The sequence below is a fragment of the Balearica regulorum genome, chromosome 24, assembly GCF_011004875.1.
Source record: "Balearica regulorum gibbericeps isolate bBalReg1 chromosome 24, bBalReg1.pri, whole genome shotgun sequence".
NCBI classification, from domain to species: Eukaryota; Metazoa; Chordata; class Aves; order Gruiformes; family Gruidae; genus Balearica; species Balearica regulorum.
Window position 1 is genome coordinate 683722 of NC_046207.1, and position 17730 is coordinate 701451.

A 17730-nucleotide genomic window follows, 5' to 3' on the forward strand; every position below is an offset into this window, starting at 1 on the left:
GGCCCTTTTGGAAATTTCCAGTCTGAGCTTTTTGCTCCAACAGGAATTCTGCAAACAGGGAACATTAGCAAGGAAGACATTTCCTTTAATCAGGCCAAGCTTTATTCCTAAAATGCTGTGTACATACCTGTCCTGAAGTGTAGAGACACCCCTGTAACACAGACAGTGCTGGCACCTGCAGATAGTAACAATAAATTTAATCAATAACAGAAATGTACTTCTTCAGACGTTCATAAAGATTTCTGTACTTAGAAGGGCTGGATTAGAGTTTCTGGCCAGTAAATCCTCCCATAAACACTCATTTCTGCTGTTTTCAGTGCAAGCATAAAATATGATCTAATCAAACTTTAGTGTCCCATCGGACAAAGGAATGTCAAGGTTTATATCCTCCACAGTGTGATTTTAAGATCTCTCTGCTCTAACTGTACCAGTCTATCAACCCTTAATCTTGTTTCCACCAAGGATGAAGGCAGAAGAAAACAGAGGCAACAAGGCAACATTCCTCTGGACTGTGGGACCAAAATTCAGTATTGCTTGCAGGGTTGGGAGATGTGAACAAGTTGTGCTCATACCAATAGCACAGGGACCAGAGTACCTCTAGCCCTGTACACACATCCAACAATGCCATTACCTTTTTCAGGATCCTCGCCCTCCAGTTCTCCAAAGCCCTGGTGATTTGCACCACACTGCATTACATCTTTCTTGGCCCAGTAGGTGGACAGGTAGCTCACTTCCTGTTTGTTCTCAGGTGTTGCCACCTCTACTACAACATTTGTCTGCTTATCACCCCAGTGAAGAGTAATGTTTTCAGGGGAGTAATCTGTGATAAGACACATTTCCAAATCCTCATCATCTTTAGAGGTCAGCCTGTAGACTGAAGGAGATGGAGTGACATCTGGAAATGGAGAAGAGACGAGACATTAGATGAGAATACACAGTCATAGTTCCTTCAATCTTAACATACAGACTCAAAGGTATGGAGGTTTTTCCATGATTCTAGTGGGAAGTTACCTGGTCATAGGCATGTTGTGCTAGGGCACCTTCAGAGAACGAAGGCATCCACAGCAGATGATGCAGGAGCTACATGAGACTTATGTTGACTTATGTTGTGTGGGAGACACAAGAGAGTGGTCAGGCAGGATCCCTAGAACATCTCAAATGATGCTCATGTGGGCATCCACACCCTAGATGTCCATATCTAACCCAGTCATTCCTCTCTGTAACAACTCATTCAAGTCTACTCTGCAGCCTGGGTTTCCTTTTGGACCTTGGTCTGGATGCATTCACAAACATGTATAACAGGCAGAGAATGCACTGTCTTCTTGCTTCACTGCTACGAGATGTGTCCGAAGAGAACTGAGCAGTCCAGGGGCATTCTGCCTTTTCTGCAAATGTGTAGTCCAATGCACCACTGACGTTCAAAATCCAACTGCCATCACCTGTCCTGAGGGATCATGGATAAACTACCAAGTCTTAGGGTGTCCACATTTACCAACAGTCTAGCTAATTGTGTTCCTGTAGGAGAAGGCTAGGAAAGCCACTTCAAGGTAGGAACACATGTTGCATTTAGGGAAATAAAGATGAAACAAATGAACATTTCATTATGTTCCACCACCTGACAGTGCAGTGCAAGATGTTTTTACTAAATTTTACCCTGCAGAAGAAGGATTTGGGGAACTAAAGGCTGCAGATATAAGACACCTGGGATTTATTGCTGTTTTCTTGCTCCAAATTCTGCTAGCAAGTCAGTTAGTCTAGGATTTTCCACATATATCAAAACCCTACTTGTGGTTAAACTCTTTTTTTTTTTGCACATTTAGCTTTGTAAACTTGTACTCTAAGCATATATTTCATCTTGTCCAGCTCTTGAAGTCTGATTCTTTGAGAAAGTGCTTTCCTAAATCTTTGTTCGTGCATAATAGTAAAATGTTATGGGCATTGCAGTACTCTAATGACGAACAGATGAAATATGATTAGAGACAAACTGTAGCCAAGATGCAGATTTGGTGCTCTCAGCAACCCTTCGGCTGCATTTTCCATTGCACTTCACAATCACAGGTTTGAACAGGAGCTTCAGTTCACATTTGTAAACTGACAAAATGTTATCATATAGGGTTGAGGGTTTAGATTAATATTTTCTTCACCCCTGTTCATGCACCACACTGATAAATCTTGTAGAAATGCTAAGGACAACTTAGCTCCCAGATGAAGAAGTTTTAATTTCTTCCCATGATGGAAGTTTGGACTAAATCTTGGCTTTTTGGAAACTATTTCAAAATCTTATGCAAGTGCAGGCCCTAGTTCTATCACTGAGATAAATGCTTTTCATCTGTTCAATTGTCAGTTGTCAGCACCTTAGAGAAATAGCCATACTTCTTTATTAGTATGATCTCAGAGAAAAAATAATCCGCAAAGCCTAATGATTCATTCTGTGGCCCATCTCCTGAATTGTGTTTCATCTCTCCCAGCTTTGCCCTGGCTTTGAAAAGCCTGATGAGACTGTCTCTTTCCCAACTACACAGAATACAGTCTAATGTATGTTCTGACTCCCTCAACCTCACTCCCCACCTCCCATATTCCCAGTTATTGTTTTGTAAATAGATTTCAGTGATCATTTATTAGGGAGAGGAAGACAGGAGCAAACAAAAAGCTTGATGGTAGATCCCTGTATAAAATACAGATGAACCAGGGTACATCATTGTCATGGAGTACATGGATACGAAAGAGGAGGAATTGATCAAGCTGTTCTGCATCTCTCTCATTATGAGTACTATGGTTTCTGAAGAACTACATATCCATCTCTCTCCAAATTAGGGTGTTTTTCTCCCTTTCAATCTGTACAATGCTTTTATCTTGAGCAGATAAAAAACCAAGATCTGTTTTTTTTGCAGGCAGCTTCAGCAGCACCTGTTTTGCAAAATACTCATTTCTCATTCTTGCTCAGCATGGCTGCTGGCTTTGTTCTGGTACTAGAGTCTTTTTCCGATAAGTTCCTTTGCATATTCGCACACTGTTATGAAAGTTTGCAGACAGCAGTCTTGGTAAATATCAGCTAACCACAGCACTGTGACCTATGTTTCCTGTTATTCTGTCTTAATGAGTTGGTAGACGTGTTGGAGATGCTGTATTGATATTTATGACCTGTATTTGCAGGAAAGATTGAGAAGTAAATCATGATACTCTGCGTTGTCCACCCTGACTAATTTCATCTTTACTCAATATCTTCCAGTTGGAAGAACAGGAACTGTTGGAATGCTATTCCTGACCAGTTTACAGAGAAAGCCAACTCCAGATGCTGATTTCAGGGAGAGCACAATAGAAGCCTGTTGCAACATCAGAGTGAGACTTATTCTTTTTTATCCAAACAAGCTGCAGTAGAAATCCTGAACTAGTTTAACACACAGCTTGTATTATAAAGAGATTTATTTCATTCTTCATTCTCTCCAAAGCAAGCTCTCTGAATCTCTGGTCAGACTGGAAATGGTGTGGTAGAGGTCTTTAATCCTCTTACTGCTCCTCAGTCTGAGAATGGTATTCCGCAGCTAGAGTCAACCTAGAGCTATCTCCCAACTCAGAGGAAATATATAGCCCCTCACACACTCATACACTAATCTTGACCCCAGAGGAGCAACTCCAGTAACTTAACAAGCACTTTAGTGATGTTTGCTGGCTATTCTCCGATGGAGGTTCCAAAAGGTCTACAAGAGGTCCTTTGTGAAATCTGCCAGCCCTGCATGGATGCTCGGATGTCTACAGCAAGACTAGATGTCCACATTTAGTACCTGAACCCTTCTCTAGACTTCCAGTGCTCCTGTCTGGACACACTCAGATAAAGGAAGCCAGGTCCTAGTCCAGCATCAGCCAAGTAATTCAAAATACAAGGACTCTGTGCAGAGATTCAGTACTTGCAAATGTGAATATGCTGCTTCACTTAGAAGATTCAAGCATAATTCTGGTCCCCATCCCAAAAATGTGTTTGTTGTTGCCACTGTACTTCACTTGGGGAAGTCAAACTACCAAAACCATTCAATATCTTTCTCGCAAACCTTTAAAGGGGAAGATTTCTAGCTGAACCAAAACTAAAGCTGAATCAATAGAGGAAGATATCCAGTATGTGAGGAGAAATCAGGTGTTCAGTGAACTAAATAGTTCTCTAGAACCAAAATAGGATAAATCCTAGGCTTATAGCATGTGTTCACATTAAGGAAGAGTTGAGATGAAGTTTTCTTAAATTTCATATTGGGAAGCAATATCCTATTTGTGTTCATGTATAGATTTATTCATGCCTCACCTAAACTGCGGGAGAGATCACTATGATCTCCTCTGCTGCTCCTTTCAACAATGTTAAGGAATGATTTTTGGGGGTCAGAAGGAGCAATTCTTCTTACCTAATCCACTCTTTGAAGCTCACAAGTGAATGAGATGGCTTAACACATCTGTGTAACAATTGTCTTGAAACAAAAAGACTTGAAGTGGCTGCTCATGAACCTCCTGAGAACATATCATTTTCACAAAATACTTTTGCATGGTTTTTCTTCCAAAACCAGAGTGAGTTTTAATTTCCAGAACAAGTTTTCAATTTGATTTCTGAATTTGATAAACTTTCTGAATTAGATAAACTTTCTGAATTTGATAAACTTTCTGAATTAGAGATTAATGATTCATGTAGTGCCAGCCAAAAAAAAAATTAGATTTGTTTAATGACTAAGAAAAAAAATATTAAAAGAATCAAACTGAAATCCCTTTCTAAAAACAGGCAGAAGATCTTTTTTATGTTGATATCAAAAAGTCAGAAAAACTTTTGATCTTACACTTGTGGAATTGCCTCAGATACAGATATCTATTTCACACCAGAATTATATCCTTTCCTGATCAGTCTATTTAATGGGTACATTTAATTTGATAACTTATTTGGGATCATAGCCTTGTGCCATTTCCAAAAATTACTCTCCTAGCTCCAGTATCCCACACACCCCAGTTTGCAAATACTATAGTCTAAGTCACCTGGGAAATTTCTTCACAATGCAGTGTGAAACTAAGACTTAAACATGAACCCAGAGGTATTTCTGATTTTTTTTTTCTGCCTCAATCTAAGGCAAAACACTATTACTGTCTGATAGGATTCAGAAGTTAATGTTAATGATATGACAACATCATTAACCTAAGACATTGGTGATGCTGTCTCATTTCCCACTATGCCCAGTCTCCCTGCTGCATCTTCACAAGCACCATGTTGAAAAATAATCCTGGGTTAATTTTCTCTCAGCCTTCATGCCTCCATCCACTCTTCATCTAGAGTTTATTTTCATTTTCCATAAAGGTAGACCTATTCAGAAACACTAACCAGTGGACACTGCTCCTGCCTTCATACCTTCCTCACTTGTCTTTCTCCAAATCTTACTCACCTGGGTTGACTTTAAATCTAGTCCCTCTTCCAAAGACAAATTTACTGTCTCTTTCAGTTTCCCACTCAATGAGAAGCATTTGCAATAAATTCCTGCCTACCAGCTGCATATTCCAATGGCTCCTCATCCAAAATATATGGGAAAGCTGTCTACCAGATGTTGACACACAAGGATATTTGAAATTTCATTCCATCTTTTCAGGTTTCTAAAGTATTTTAAAATACAACTGAGGAAAGGAAAGAGAGTTACTATGCATCACAAGAAGTTTGGTTCCTGTTCCAATTTTTCTAGTTCCTGACTGCTCACACCGTAACATCAGTTTTTACAAATATGGAAGGGGACTTTACTTGTCGATTTTAAAACCAAAAATCATGACATATTCTCTTAGGTTAAGAGTTAGGAAATCCAATCTCTAAGCCATCAGTAAGAATAACCTCCAGATATTATTTTAAAGATAATCAAGCCTGAAAACATTAATAGCCAGAAACTCTATAAAAGTGCTAAACTTTTTATGTAGCATTCAGTCTTGTGTGAACTGCTTGCAGCAGTCTATGTGTGACTGCACCATGCCATGACTATTAAACCTGTATGAACATTACCATTTTCTCTAGCTGTTCTCTCCTGCAGTGAATCACTGCCACACCATAGCCAAGCACTCCTTGGATTGCAAGACTGCATCTCTATTCCAACTGTTTTTTGTCAAGGGAAGCCAAAAAGAAGTTGGACCATGCTTCCATAAAAGTGTCTTTGTTAATCCTGGTGTTAATATTGAACTGAAAGCTCAAACTTACTTGGGGTAACAAGAATTTTGGTCCCAGTTCCAAATGTGAGTTTCACATATCCCTGATTGGCACACTGGTGTCAATCTCTACAAAAATGTAGACAGGTTTTCCCAATGCATACTGACAACCAGGTCAACAGACATTCCAGGGAATGACTTAAGGGAGCAATGACAAAACACATTGATTTAAGTCCTTATAAAGTACCAAAGAAATCTACTAGAAAATTATCAGTGTCAGAATCAGGGAAATAAAATAAAAAAATGTTCATTTGTTCACTGGTTACAATTATGTATTACACCTTTTGTGACAATACTAGGAACAATCTGTGTTTTTCTATCTGTAACATCACCTAAAATTCCTGTTCACCATGCAATGTAGTTAGGACCACTGCCTTTCAGTCCAAGTTTTCTCCTGAATGTTTCAGCATTTACTACCCACCTGGCTTGATCACCAGCAAGGTTCCTTTTCCTAATGTCAGCTTGTATCCTTCCCCACCCCCACAATTCTCATGACCCAGAACCTTTGCAAGAACCTCTTTGACCTTGGTTACAGTTATTTCCTTACAGGTTTCAGTGGCACATTGTGACCCTGTCTAGATCTTAGAGCTTCACAGGCAGTGGCAAAGGCAGTCTGAGCCTTCTAACTCTATTACCTCAGGATTCATACACTCTCACTTACTTAGGTATGCGGTAGCAAAAGTAAGCATTAAGTATGGCCTTGTGGCTGTGACAGCTCAGCAAATCTGGATTCAAGTCCCAGTCACAAACAGAATCCACTTGCAAAATTTGTGGATAATACGGTACCTGTACATCAGACAAAACAGCTAAAAGGCAGTCCAATTCCCATATCAACACTGATATTAAAAATGTTATAGGTATACTGTTCCTTGCTGGGATTCTGCTACAAGCAAAGTCCAGCTAAAATCATGATAATCACCATAAGTGGATATTTTCTAAATCATAGAATTATAGTATGGTTTGGGTTGGAAGGGGCCTTTAAAGGTCATCTATTCCTACCCTCCTGTAATGGGCAGGGATGTCTTCAGCTACATCAGGTTGCTCAGAGCCCTGTCCAACCTGACCTTGAATGTTTCCGGAGATGGGACATGTACCACCCCTCTGGCCAACCTGTTCCAGTGTTTCACCACCCTCATCATAAACTATTTCTTCCTTATATGTAGTCTGAATCTACCTTCTTTTAGTTTAAACCCATTACCCCTTGTTCTGTTGCTACCAGTCCTACTAAAAATTTTGTCCCCATCTTTCTTATAAGCCCCCTTTATTGAAAGGCTGCAATAAAGTCTCCCCGGAGCCTTCTCTTCTCCAGGCCAAACAACCCCAACTCTCTCAGCCTGTCTCCATAGCAGAGGTGCTCCAGCCCTCTGATGATCTTTGTGGCCTCCTCAGCACTCGCTCCAACAGCTCCATGTCCTTCTTGTACTGGGGACCATAGAGCTGGACGCAGCAGTGCAGGTGGGGTCTCACGAGAGCTGAGGGGCAAATCACCTCTCTCGATGCTTCTTTTTATGCAGCCCAGGATATGGTTGGCTTTCTGGGCTGTGAGTGCACATTGCCCACTCATGTTCAGCAATATAAATATTATAGCCATTCTTGTATTTCAATGCATTTTCATCCATGACTTTGCCAATGGAAGTGACACGGATTTACCCTTTGGAGAGAACAAATTCACCTGACTTACTTGGCAGAAGAGCAAAAACAGGCTTTGTCTGAGCTTATCCCAGGAATGCAATTGATGGAAGAGCACTCAAAGCACATGCCTGCCTGCAGCTGCCTCAAGGAAGACTGTTCAGACAGCTGTGTGAAATTAATTGCATTGGCTAAGGTGAGACCTCAGGCTATGCTTTTGACAGCTGCCATTTCCCAGATCTTGTTGTGTACCCACAGCAATCTTGCAAATCATGCAAAAAATCAGGATAAATGTACCTGGCGAAACCAGAAGTCTTGTCCCAGACCCAAATGTGAGTTTGTAACTACTTCCATAGTCACACAATAGCACAGGCCTCTACGATATCTAGAGTTATGAAATAATCCACCAAAAGAAATCATATTTATCTCTATGATTAGACAGATTAATCTATCTAGGACTTTTCTTCCAACTAACTTTCTTTTCATGTGGTGTTTTGCATCTTTCAAACTCCCATACACCTGTTCCTTAATATTCCCCTCCACCATATTTATCCTATTGCTTCCAGAAAGCAACCTGCATCCAAGTTCTGTTCTTCATCTCATTCCTCATTTATTTAGTCTGCCAGTCAGACTCGTCTCTCAAAAATTAGTTTATTTACTGTTACTTCACAGCTCACCTAGTGATCGACGGCATAGTATAACTCCATCATCACATTCCCTTGGATTTGTCATCTGAAGAGTGATTCCAGAGCAAATTTGCCATTTAGCTTTTAAGTAGAAAGCACACTTTTTTTATGTGGCAGGGAGACCATTGCTTATTCTGCCATTAAATACTGAGGTTTCAGTATGCATTCGGGAAGCTCTTAGGTTCCACAGTGTGACCAGAGCAAGAACTGGAGGAATTGCATACAGATGTGACCATAATGCTAAATTTAGGAACATGTAAATGAACTCAGGCAGAGCCTTGATTTATAGCTCCTTTATCTTGCTCCATATAAACTTGAGATTCTTATTTTTCTCAGATATTTTTGAACAGGGTCAGGAGGGTCATTTGAAATATGAGGAAATTTCCCAGATGTTTTCAGAATGAATAGTTTCTTTATATTGCTGTGGTTTTTAACTTTCAGAATAAAATTATTTCAAAATTATCTTAACAATCACTACAATTTTAAGAAATGGAAATACTACTTTTCAAGAGTAAATCCAAAACATTTAAGTATTAAATGGTCTGAAAAGTATTCTTAAGAAATTTGGAAAAATTGATACATTCATATGTACAAAATATTGGTGTCTCAGGATCTTCTTTATTTTCTTTACCTTTTCCAAAGAGTTTTAAACAAGAGAAGAGGTGTAGGGGTTTGGCGACACTTGTGGCAGCATCTGTCGAAGTACAATTTTTTTCATGCTTTTTTGGTCAGAGAAAATTGTTTTGTGGTCAGGATCACCTTTCCATCGTTCCACAAAAGTAATTCAGTAATGAACTTTGATTCTTGACCTCTTTCCCCTCTGTCTGGGTAGCTATTCCACCCCTCACACCCCATCACACTGGTCTCCAAGAGTTTCAGAGCTTCACTTCTAAGGTGCTTCAAACTTCACATAGATGTTGAAGGCCAAGGTAATTTCACAGCACTCAACACTAGTTGTCTGTGATTACAAACTTGGTATCATTCTCAAGGATAAGCTTGATTCCTGATTTTCCAGTATTTACATAATGCTTCACAATATGACAGAAACCCACCCCCTATATTACAGCTTTATTGAGGGTCTACAAAGCAAAGACCCGGTATGTGCTTATATTTTGCATGCGCATACAATTAGAATCATAAAATAGTTTGGGTTGGAAGAGGCCTTTAAAGGTCATTAGGAGTCTTGTTATATTAGAGTATTAGTATCCACACACTAGAAAAGTCCTTTCTATCTATCATCAGCTTTATGAGACTAGACTCACCACTCTGTATTTTCCTGGTTCATCCTAGCTTTCACCACTTCCTTTTGCTTCTCCTCTACATGAGGATTTTTTTATTTATCAGCCCACTTCCTGTTGACTTTCCAAGAAAAATACTCTTGCATATGTAAAATGTCTGCTATGGCTATTCATCATCAGGAATCAGGAGGGGAAAATATATATGCAGCCATGGAAATCACTTCCTTTTATACCAGTTGAAAATTTATAGTCCTATTCCTAATATATTGTGGAGTAACGACATAGGCAAAATAACTTGCAAAGAGAAAGAAGTACTTCCAAGAGGAATCACATCTGAGGATTCAGACATACCTGGAGAAACCGTGAGTTTGGTTCCAGCTCCAAAAGTAACTTTGCCATAACTCACACTGTGACACTATGCTTTGCAAAATATTGCACTGGTATGCACATATGCTGGATTAACACTTGAGAACACGGCACAACAAAATTCTTATTGGAATAATCTAACCAACATTATTGGCCACCTCTGGTGGACTCTCAAATACTTTTGACAAAATACACACAAGAAAGCTTCAAACTCACTGGGCTGGACAGACAGGCTGGTCCCTGAGCCAAATGTCACCTTGTAGCCATAGCCAAAATCCCACAGCATTTCCTTCCATAGCAAAAAGACCAACAAGCCCCTTCAGAAGCAGCACCTCTCCACAAGCCTTTACTCAACCATGCCAAGGCTACAAGGGGCAGCAGAAGGGTGATAATACTTCCCATTGAACAAAAACTTGACCAGGATGGAATGGCATAAGAAAGCCACACCATGGGATTCCAGGAGTAGATGTGTGGCCACTTTGCCTGTCCCACACAAACTAGGAGCAAGACGGATTGTTTTGGACCAAGCAGGCACATTGCCTTAAAACAAAGTCCATCAGTAGATGGTAACCAAACACCCAGACACGTTTCTACACTGAACCACCTCAAGAAAGATCTCAAAGGAAACAGAGCATAGGAGCAGTGTTGGACTTACATGGCCTAACTTTGAGTGTCCTTCCAGAGCCAGGGATAGTTTTATAGGCATCAGATTCTGTGGTCTCCTCTCTCAACAAAAACCTTCCCAAATAGATGGTGGATGCCCACCATCGCAGAAACTCCCCTGATGGTTTAGGTCATCTGCATTAAATTCCAGCTGTTATGTGACTCAGGTGAAACAACTATGTCTACAGGGTGCCCCAGTACACACTTCAGGATTTTTGAGAGAGGAGGCACAAGAAAGTTGTACACTCACTGGGCTGGACAGACAGTCTGGTCCCTGAGCCAAACGTCACCTTGTCGTAGCGGGAGCCCAAATCCCACAGCCCAAATCCCTTCCTACCATAACAAAAAGCCCAGCAAGCCCCTTCAGAACCAGCACCTCTGTCCAAAGCCTGTACTCAGCCATTGCAAGGCTAGGGAAAAACAAATCCTCCGTGTCTTTCTCCCACACCTCTGACTTTCTTTCTGACTTTAAGCTGCCTAAGAGTGGCAATGCAGCAAGAGGAGACAGCATAGAGTGGAGAAGCAGGAGAAGAAAACATACTCGGCAGAACACGTAGTTTCGTCCCTGGCCCAAACTGGAATTTTCCTGTGTTGTAGGTCACACAATGCTATACACTCTGACAAGAACCCAAGGCTCACTCTGGTCTCTCACCCGCTCTGGTTTCCTTTTGTGAGGAGTGGGAAGAGCCCCTTGCACAGGAGACAGCATTTGCCTTGGGAAGTGCAACACCGAGAAGAGGGAAAGAGGAAAACTCAGGGATGACTTCCTTAGGCTGCTGCTTGGAGAATACCAGTCATTCACTGGCACTGGGACTTTTCAGGACAGAGTGCCAAAATGGCTTGGTCTTGTTTTCTTTTGCAAAAGAGACAAAGCACATTCTTGCCACAGCTTTTCTAATTTACTCTGACCACTCTATGCTACCATTATGCTCTCTTCCCATGCAATGTCCATCCTCCTTTGCAGGCTGCACTTCACGTTGTACTAATTAATCCTTGCTGACGGGGAGGGGTGCCACTACCTAATGTGAACTTGTATCATGCAACATGAGTTGCCCGAGGTAGAAGAATAGTATGATTATTGTGCGAAAGGCTGAAAAGAATAATGCACTATCATCAAATACCTGAAATTAAACTCAGGCCATGCATTCACAGCAGCTTGCATCTGGGCTAATAAGTGGAAAAACAACAACAACTAAACGCACCAAAAACCCATGACCAAACCCCTCAATGAAACTAACTTGGCTAATTTAGCCACAAGTGTCCAAATGCACCCTCCCAGTTTGCAGAACTACATAATAAAAGCTGGCTTAGCACGCTGGAAGATCTGCGAACCAAGTCATACAGAACTGGAAAAATGCATTTGCACAGAAACAGAGATTGGGGCACAGTGCGTCAAAACCTCACTCACTGATTACTGTCAAGGCCAGCATCCTTCCTTTAAGTCAACCCTCAAAAGACACCTCTCCCTGAAGAGCTTGTAAATTAAATGGACAATGAGATCCTAGTTAATTCATTAGTTAATGAGCAAACAAAATCCAAGCACCATTGACACCTCTGACATTCTTCCTGCAAAACCTAGACCACAATTCAGTTTGCTCTCCATCCCAAAGAGAAAATGAGATTTAATTTCCAAGAAAGCAGAGATAGCATCTAAGCCACAGGTGAAGTATTTACAATTCCTTTCACTCTCTTCCAAAGGGGAAAAAAATAAATTCTTTTGGCAGTCTTCTAAGAGTCTTTTACTTTTCCTAACTATTTTTTTCTTTTTTGAAAGTCAAAAATCTCCTGAAGAATCTGCAATTCTAGCTGAAAATTCACTTGAGATTTAATCACTGAAGTAATGAAAACTTTTACTTGAGGTTCCTGATTCAAATGGTGGGGAAAGTTTCTTAGGTGTGAGCATATACTCACAGTTTTCAAAGGAGGAAGGAATTATTTATTTTTATGTCCTGCAGTGTGGTACATCTCCAAATCCAAGCAGCTATTGGGACATCCCCCCTTGTTTATAGTTGGGGACCAATTTTTTTATCCATCATTTCATTCCAGATGAAGAGAAGAAATAGTCTACAGATTTTTCTGTGAATTTTTTTCAAACCTGAATCCACCTGACCTATAGTTAGGCATTTACCTAACTTGCAAAGTTCACACACCTGGAGAAAGAAGGAGGTTAGGTCCTACTCCAAACATGAGTTTATTAAACTGCTGGAAGGAAAACCATGACACAAGGCTTGCTTAGGCAATGTTGCAAGCGTGAAACTACTCACGGTGGGAAAATAAGTTGCACACACCTACAGCAGTTGCCAGTTTTTAAGTGTTCTCTCACAGAAAGCCCCACAGCTTGTCTACTTTACATCATTGCTCTGCCGACCATCTCTCCTGCTCTACAATATCCAGCAGATGCTATAGCAACCAAGAGCTCACTGCTGTTATTTTTTGGCAACAGCCTGCTTCTGAACTGCATTGCATTGCTCTCTCAGCAAACTTTTACTTTATTTTAGCTGGACTGAAGTTTTCCACTGAGCAACTCAGTGTTCCAAATCTCAGAAAGCTTACTTGGTTTTACCACGAGCCTGGTTCCATGTCCAAGCGTAAGTAGGTAGGTACTCATAGACACTGTGTTGTTTGCCCTAGCAAAAACCGTTGTGCGTTCCTATCCACCCCAAAGACCTGAGTAACATTCTTCAGGGAAATCCTACAATTTCTCCATGCGCACGCTTGCAATGCATTACATCTTACCTCCACGTCCATTGCTTGTTCTTCCCACACAACAGTCTCATTAATACCACAAGCAAGAGCCACAAGGCAATTCCCTTTCCAGAACAAAACCACCCTGCACCACTCACTGAAGACCATTACATTTTTTGCTCATCTCTGTTCTTGTATTTCACGTACTTGTTTTCACTTTTCACTTGCTTCCTTTCCCCAGGATGGACGCTTTGCTGGTGCATATTTGCTAAATAGAAAGTCTAACACTTCTTTCCTGGGAATACTAAAACCATCCCAAATTGCCCCACAAAGCCACTACACTGTTATTTTGGAAGCTGGAGTACAGTGTCATCTGTATTGAGTCCACCTTGACTCAGAGAAGAGACAGCTCACCTGGGGCAATGAGAAGTTTGGTTCCACTCCCCCATGTGAGTTTTCCCCATCCTCCAGTACTAGCACCGTGTGAGGGGTCTTTGCGAAATGGGCCTCTTCATTCAGCCACCTCATGGGTGTCGAAGGCCTCAGATACATTCATGGAGCTGCCTCTGAGAGAAGCTACGAGTAGCCATGCAGTTTTCCACAGACCTCCTCTAGCTCTCTTTGCCAAATACCTTCTTCTGTGTTCAAATGTATGGGAATAACTAGATTCAATTATGGGGAACACTTTAAGAAGCTTGTGTTGTTATATCCAAAATGTGGTGCCTACAATTAGTCACTGCAGATAGTTTCCCAGCCTAAGGCTCTTCCCACTAATCCCCCTTTCCTTCCTCATTTTCTGATACTTGGTTGCTCAAGAGCATTCCGTGTTTTCATTACAGCATGATGACTACCTTGCTGTTATCAAGGGCTGTGGCAAACTGAATCCCAAGTCAAAAGCAAAGAAAATATGTCTCTACTGGGTCACGGAATGCCGGAGTAGCATTCAGATGCATTTTGAAAACATGCCCTTATAAGGAACTTTTTTCCAGTAAGTAATGAAATAATCTCGGTTCCTCAGACCCCACCTTCCTCATTTTCCCATGCAACGGCCTGAATAACTACTGGGGTTTTACTGACCATTTTGTTCCTTTGCCAAATATGAACTTATTTACTGACCCAAAAAAAAAAAAAAAAAAAAAAAAAAAAAGCTTGTATTCCAAGCCAAAACATTCAAACTTTCTTTTCCTTCTCAATCTCCAAGACAAAGATGATTTCGTCCCCGGTTTTGCTAAGTAAATGCACATGGCTGTTAACATATCTGGAAGAAAAACACAGGGGGAGAACCCACTAGTCTCCTCAAACCAGGTCAATTTTCACAGGCACCAGCTGAGTGAACTCTCCTTATACACAGAACTTTCAAAATTACTTTCTCTATTATTTTTTCATTGTTTGCTTACCGTTTTGCCTGTGCTGCAGCATTCCCCACTAGATCAAGAGCTCAGACACTATTTAGCCACTTCTACAACAATCAGGCACTGACTTACAGTATGAAGGTAAGAGTCCAACTATCAAGACATGTGAAGAAGACAACTGTATGACAATGACACATTCGCTATCACAACAGCAAATCTTCCCAGTTGCTCAGCTTCTCCTATGGACAATTCTAAATCCAGAATACCACGCATGCATGCTCTGCTTAGCATCTTACTTCATTTCAAAACAGCCTTGCCTCCTCTCAAGTGTGATTCTGAAGCCAGTGATCACTGTTTCTCAGCTCATAAAACCCTGTGTTCATAGACATTGGTTTTCACGAATTCCAACCTTGCTTGTCCTTCAGTTAAGGTTTCACGTATGCATCAGACAGCTCAGAAAAAACACATCACAGAATTGTCTTTTTTCCCCTCACCTTAGAAACAATTGATTATGTGGGCATTTTTCAAAGGCTTTTGCAGCAAAACCATGAGAATTTGTCTTAGCCCGCAGAGTCACAGAATCACTTGACACTGCTTTGCGTGAGGGGTTTGGACTAGATCATGTCCAAATGTCCCTTCCAACATCTGTCATTTTTCTGTTCACTGAATGCTAAACTTCAGAACCTAAGCCCCCCTCATGTTGCTGGCTAAGAGCCAGTGTATAAGAGTGTTCATGGAGATTCAGTACTGAAGCAAAATTAGTCTACTGACTTTACAGTTAGGCCTGGCACAACAGGTCCTGCAAAGACATTTGCAAACATGATCCTAAAGCATTGTTGTGCTGCAATGGTAAAAAGAGATGGGAACAGCAGGAACGCAGTCTAAGGCCAGAATAACTGATGAAGTCCACCTTCCCATCAGTTAGGATTTCCATCTGCAGGTGGGTGTTTTTACAATGCAAGAAGTACCACAGTATATAAAACAGTGCTGTGCATTTGAACTACCCAATTCCTTTCATTGCCAACTTACAGCACAGACGTAGGACATAATTGGCAGGCAAGATTGCAACACGCAGACATTAACCCACTTGGCCAGTAACTTTAATCAGTTAACTCAGATTGTGACTTGAGTCCCTGAGCCAGTGGTGAGTTTCAAGCTCTTGTCACACCACCAGAGCACTTGACAGAAATCCAGAGGGCACCGAGAGCTATATGACATGACTATCGGGAAGCATTTGCACTGAGCATGATCTGAACCTTACCTGAGTTACCTCAAAGTCCTAAGGTAAGGAATGGAACTGAACCCCCTTTACCTATCCCCCACAGCCTTCCACAGCCATACACAGGTACTGAGCACAAGTTGGCCAATCTGTCTCTCTTTCTGAAAACATGCCTGTATTTCTGATTGCTTCCAGATTATCAGCACCCTGGAGCCCCGTATCAATAGCAGGTTCCCCTAAATACCAGAAGTCCTCCACCTCAAAACGCTTCTAGGCTCAAGAGTATCTTGAAATAGCACCTATGTTCTCCTTCCCATTTGTAATGTGAACCACATAAAAGAAGTACGTCTAAAGGGCGTTACGGTGGACACACAAGGGTTTTTGAAAGAGGAGACACAAGAAAGTTGCACACTCACTGGGCTGGATGGACAGTCTGGTCCCTGAGCCAAATGTCAGCTTGTTGGTGCCATAATCATAATCCCACAGCATTTCCTTCCATAACAAAAAGCCCAGCAAGCCCCTTCAGAAGCAGCACCTCTCCCCAAAGCATTCCCCAGCCATCCCAAGGCTACAAGGGCAGTATAAGGGTGACACAAGGCAGGAGGATCCCAGGGCAGGAGCAGAGGGTGACAGTCTGCCTGTGTGGGATGAGGTCTGCGATGGGGCCAGAACTAAGGGGCACCCCCCCAAACCTCCTCCTCCTGTCCCCACACTGACACCTGGCTCAAGGCCTCCAATAAAACAGAAAGCATAGGAACAGTGGTGGACTTACGTGGCCTAACTTTGAGTCTCGTTCCAGAGCCAAAGATAGTTTTGTATGCACCAGCTCCCGTGGTCACACAGCATTTCCTCTCTCAACAAAAACCTTCCCAAATACTTGGCAAAGCTGCGCACACACAGCCCAACTAGACAGTGCTGACTGTCACTCCGAGTCAGCTATGTGCTGAAGCAAAGACCTCCCTGATCTGTCTGCGGGATCAAGAGCACCACTGGACCTACGGGTACAAACCCTGTTTGGGAGGACTGTTGCTCCTGCCCTCAGCCAAAGCCTTTCCTGGCGGGAAGCAAGCGGCATGTAACCCCACGGCTGAAGAGCCACCAGCCCAGGAAGAGGTGCTGGAAAGCCCGCTGCCCCTTGGCCAGTGAGTAGCTTGGCCACGCGTGGAAGGAGAACACAAGAAAGTGGCGGCACTTACTAGGCAAAACCTGAAGTCGTGTCCCTTGGCCAAGTGTGAGCTTGCCGGAGTTCACACCGTGGTTTTTGGCTCAACAAGAACACAAGCTCATCCACGTCCTTAGAGAGAGAGAGGCAATCCCTGCTCTTGGCGAGCCAAGCCCCTGGCTTTGCTCCCCCATAAGCAGAAAACTTTCAGCAGACATCCAGACACGCTGTACGCTGCAGTAAACCACCATCCACTGGTGCCTACTTCTGCCAAACCGGGACTGATCCTCTTGCTGAGTAAAGGAAGGGTAGGCTGGGAAAGGAGGGCCCAGTAGAGCCCGGCTCAGGAAAGGCCCTGGCCATTCCGTGCTCTACCAGAGCCCGGACTGAGCCTGCTCTGATCAGACAAAGGTCAGTGCTCAGGGATGTGGAAAGGGAGGACTGGGATAACAGAGCACAAGAAAAACACCCCACTGGGCAGCAGTGGTACTCACTGGGCTTCACAACCAAACGTGTCCCCGTCCCC

At 42.1% G+C, this 17730-nt stretch overlaps 1 protein-coding gene across 1 annotated transcript in view; it reads right to left on the reverse strand.

The window, feature by feature from the left end:
- Window positions 1–17730, reverse strand: part of LOC104638263 (M1-specific T cell receptor alpha chain-like) — a 487043-nt gene that overhangs the window by 2427 nt on the left and 466886 nt on the right. Inside the window, 2 exon segments of the mRNA XM_075775044.1 lie at window positions 128–175; window positions 632–895. Coding sequence (XP_075631159.1) covers window positions 128–175; window positions 632–895 — 312 coding nt within the window.